We start from the raw sequence: 4,891 nt of genomic DNA, 5'->3' as shown, positions 1-4,891 counted from the left end.
CGCGCGTGTCGCGCGTGAGGGGGGGGGGGGAAGCACCCTGTAACACGTGGTTGTTACACTTACATCTATAATGTGCAGCATTTCATACAATGACACTACTAAATATAAACACCACTGTACACTTACTGTATATTGATACCTGTACTATTCGAAACCTAGTCTGTTTCCGCGGTTACAGCCCTATAGACCGAAGGTTCGATAGACCGAAGGCTCGATAGACCGAAGGTTTATTCGAATACGCAGTGGCTACACGTCCGGAATCGGTCGCCTAGCCTCCAGGCTACGCATCCGGACATCCACTGATGCCGTATTCGAACGTGAATATGCCGCACATCCACCGATGCCACTATAAATCATATGATGCCACTATAAACCATATATATGCCCTAACCCTAACCCTAACCCTTTGCAATATTCGGTCTATCGGACCTTCGGTCTATAGGGCTGCCCCCGTTTCAGCATATGATCGCATTAATAGGTTTAACAGCAACCTTTATTAATGTAAAATACCTCTGGTTTAATGGTTGATAGTTCGATTGTGAAGTAAATGCTAGCTGTAGCGCGAGGAATAGGGTGTTCCTTTGTTGGTCTGCTCCATTTTACAATGTAGATGTACCTGCAATAAACCCAACACATTTAGCTACTTTCGTACGGGAATTATATATTCAATGTTAACAAAATTCCTATTATAGGTATAAAGGCAAATTTTTCATGGTAAATTTAAGGAGTATAAAAATAATCGAGAAATATATTATGCATATCTGCCATATAAGCACAATGATAATGTCATCTGCCTTTTACTATAAGGGTGGATTTCCTCCCGTATGAAATCAATGCAGAAGAGCCAGCATTCTGAGTATTTCCATGTCTGCTAAAGAGAAATCGTGTCATTTTTATACCGTATACACTATTCGCTCAGAGCATGGAAAATTTAATACTGTCATTAAGCCTCTTCTTTATAGTCCAGTGTTCAGAAAACCGAAAAAAATAGAAAACATTGCTGAGAAATATCTGATTGCCACTGACATTTTGTTGTTAATGTTTATCACTGGGCTTATAATCTTTTCTTCAAACGTCCATTTTGAACGAGAAAACCACCTAAAGTTTAATATGCATTTGTTTACCCGAATGAACTCATCGATTTTTTGTAGTGCTTTCTCTGTGGTAAACTCTGCAATTGTAGGCCATTGAATGTTTTCCACAATGTAGTTTTCTTCTAGCTGAACGTTCTCCCAGTGGCGAAGAGAATTGAGAGCCATGTCCTGCAACTCCGACAGCTTCCTCTTCTGATTTGCATTCTCGACAAGCAGGATACTAATAGCCGTTTTCACAACCTGAAAAGACTATCTTTCATAACATTCTTAAATAGAACTCGATGTATTATCTTGCTGTTGACACGACATCTTTGGTAGAGCTAATTAAGGGTAAACATTAGGTTTAGCGTCGTAAATTCACTTGCAAATGCCACCGCCAGATGGCGCTACGCTGTCTATCGGAGCTTCTCCCCTTCCTCATTCTCTACCAGCTTCTCCCCCTCCTCCTTCTCCACCAGCTTCTCCCCTCCTCCTTCTCCCTTCTTCCCTTCCTCCTTCACCAGCTTCTCCCCCTCGTTCTCGCTTCCCCCCTCCTCCTTCTCCACCACCTTCTCCCTTCTCCCCTTCTCCACCAGCTTCTCCCCCTTCTCCTTCTCCACCAGCTTCTCCCCCTCCTCCTCCACCAGCTTCTCCCCCTCCTCCACCACCTTCTCCCTTCTCCCCTTCCTCCTCCACCAGCTTCTCCCTTCTTCTCCACTAGCTTCTCCCTTCTCCCCTTCCTCCTTCTCCACCAGCTTCTCCTCCTCCTCCTCCACCAGCTTCTCCCCTCCTCCTTCTCCACCCCCTTCTCCCTTCTCCCCTTCCTCCTTCTCCACCAGCTTCTCCCCCTCCTCCACCACCTTCTCCCTTCTCCCCTTCCTCCTCCAGCTCCCTTCTCCCCTCCTCCTTCTCCACCACCTTCCTTCTCCCCTTCCTCCTTCTCCATCAGCTTCTACCCCTCCTCCTTCTCCACCAGCTTCTCCCTTCTCCCCCTCCTCCCCTTCCTCCTTCTCCACCAGTTTCTCCCCCTCCTCCTTCTCCACCCGCTTCTCCCCTCCTCATTCTCCACCACTTTCTCCCTTCTCCCATTCCTCCTTCTCCACCAGCTTCTCCCCCTCCTCCTTCCCCACCTCCTTCTCCTCCCTCCCCTCCCTACACTGCTCCTTCGCTACCCTGTACATATCTAGTATTAGTAATAATAGTATTACTATTAGTATTAGTAGTAGTGCAGTAGAAATTAGTACTAGTACTAGTACTAGTTCAGTAGTTGCAATGCAACATTTTCAAAAATCTTGAGCCTGAGTTGGGCCTTGCCTTGCTCTTACGAACACTTAAAAAACGTCATTCATGGTTACTTGCCGTGTCTACCAGGGAGCGTGCTTCCCTAACATATGTATCCATAATGATCCGTGTGTCTTGAAACGTTACTATTACCTATATGTGTTGGAAATCATATCGACTACTAAATATATCGAACTGTGCCTACATCGCCATTTGTAAACAAATAAAAGTGAGTTCTATGATCCGTTAGAGGGCGCGATATGCGCTAATAAAATAAGCACTCGGCAGTTAGATGCGATATTGTATGACTACTAGGCACTTTAATTTAATTTAATTTTTTTTAAATAAAAAAAAGTTAGGGTTAGGGTTAGGTTAGGGTTAGGGTTTAGGTTAAGTTAGGGTTAGGGTAGGGTTTTTTTTTTTTAAGTGCCTAGTAGTCATATCCTAAGTGCCTAGTAGTCATACAATATCGCATCTAACTGCCGGGTGCATAAAATAACATTTGGCTGAAATTGCCACGAGCCAGGAAGCGTGCGCACATTATTAATTTAACATCCTACATAAAATCCTCATGTACAGCATTGCCAGTTTTGGTAGTAAATAAATTTCGTGTTTATTTACCATCATTTTATTATTGAAACGTTCCAACTTCCAAGTCAGTCAAGTCACGTGCCTGTGTGCATGTGAATCATTGAATGCTACTCTGACCAATGTGGCCCGTAGCGCTAATGGGTGTCACTTTCGCTGATAGGGTCTGTCGTAGTTTCGTACTACTGATACGCAATTATAAGGAACTCGTAGAGTATGTGACAAGTACGTTTACTTCACTGATCTCTATAATATATATTATAGAGATCAGTGGTTTACTCAGCAGAACGTACCACACGTGCATCACTCCCGGACCAGAGCTGCCATCTATCGTGACATAACATAACTATAACAAACTATGACAGGGTCTATGCCCTTCAGGGTACTGCCGGAACGTACCCGGCATGGGTACGGTCAGGGGCGCAAATCCAGGGGGGGCAGGGGGACATGTCCCCCCCACGAATTTTCAGAGGGGGGACATCATATCAAATGTCCCCCCCACGATTTTGGATCCCCATGATTTTGTGTGTAAGTGTGTGTGTGAGTGTGTGTGTGTGTGTGTGTGTGTGTGTGTGTGTGTGTGTGTGAGTGTGAGTGTGAGTGTGCGTGTGTGCGTGTCTCAACGCACGCAGACATATCACCAGACCCGAATTGTTCCTGCGGGCATTCAGGCGACCAACCATCTCTAAGTTAACATCGTGTCGCCGGGAAACAGCATCATCGACAAATGATGGTCCCAACTTGGGACTCCCAAGGAAATAACACCTTGACATCGATTATCAAATTAAGCACAGGTTTTATATGGATTGAATTTCGACACTTAATTTTTCGATTTTTCGATGAAAGTGGTCCAGCTTGTAAAGCTACATCACTCATTTTTGGGCGATCCCCCTATTATTTGCAAGAACCTTCTTCTTCTTTACCTTTTCTTGCAAATGATGGGGAGGGGGGGGACTGATCCCCCACCCCACCCATCATTTGCAAGACATTTGCAAGATGTTTCTTTTTCTTTTTCTTCTTCTTCTTTTCCTTTTTCTTTTTCTTTTCTTTTTTTTTCTTCTTCTTTTTTCCTTTTTCTTTCTAATGATAGAGGGGGCGACCGCCCCCCCTGCCCCCCCTGTAGCGCCGCCCCTGCCCTAACCATATATCAGCTAGATAGTTACCAGGGTACGTTCCGGTATACCGGACCGTACCCAGGGTACGTTCCGGCAGTAACCTGGGGGACATAGACCCTATGAGCGTGACTGCCCCTCGGGCGTAGAGAGAGGGTGCCGCTACGTGGCAGCACTAGTCACTTCGTACGCTTCAAAGTCTAAATCTTCCACAGAAAGATTCCACAGTCATACTTCCATGCTAGACATGGCATTATTTCCCTAACCCTAACCCTAACACTAGTGCTGCCATGTAGCGGCACCCTCCCTCTACGCCCGGGGGAAAGTGACACCGAGCGCTCACAGGATCTATATTCCCCAGGGTACGGTCCGGTATACCGGAACGTACCCTGGTAACTATCTGATATGGTTAGGGTTAGGGAGTAGGCGTAGGTGACTCCCTAGACTCGTTAGTGGAGCTAGTAGGCGAGGTACGGTCCGGCATATCAGATAGTACCAGGGTACGTTCCGGTATACCGGACCGTACCCAGGGTACGTTCCGTCAGTACCCTGGGGGACATAGACCCTCTCAGCGCCAGTAGCGTTTTGCAAATTTGTTGTCGTTTTCTCCACAGGCACTTGGAACATCTCAGTAAAAAAAATTAGTCCGTGGCTATACGCTACAGGTTCCGGACGAGGAGCCGCTAGGCTACGCGTCCGCACATCTATCTCACACAGTGATCTTGCGACACGTATACACGTATGATTGCGCAACGGGACGCTCTGCTGATTGCCGAGTGTGTGTGTGTGTCCGAGTGTGTGTGTGTGTGTGTGTGTGTGTGTGTGTGTGTGTGTGTG

General features: G+C 46.2%; 1 protein-coding gene across 1 annotated transcript in view; it reads right to left on the bottom strand.

Moving 5' to 3' along the window:
* Nucleotides 1-2,577, bottom strand: part of LOC106810821 (A-kinase anchor protein 14-like) — a gene marked incomplete in the record, with an annotated part of 7,117 nt that extends 4,540 nt beyond the window's left edge. Inside the window, 4 exon segments of the mRNA XM_014814275.1 lie at nt 511-616; nt 795-871; nt 1,125-1,334; nt 2,433-2,577. Coding sequence (XP_014669761.1) covers nt 511-616; nt 795-871; nt 1,125-1,334; nt 2,433-2,474 — 435 coding nt within the window.
* Nucleotides 2,578-4,891: the final 2,314 nt, after the last annotated feature.

Source organism: Priapulus caudatus, unplaced genomic scaffold (assembly GCF_000485595.1).
Source record: "Priapulus caudatus unplaced genomic scaffold, Priapulus_caudatus-5.0.1 Scaffold476, whole genome shotgun sequence".
Lineage (NCBI taxonomy): Eukaryota > Metazoa > Priapulida > Priapulimorpha > Priapulimorphida > Priapulidae > Priapulus > Priapulus caudatus.
The sequence above is the reverse complement of the archived record's forward strand: the minus strand, read 5'-3'. Positions and strand labels throughout refer to the sequence as shown.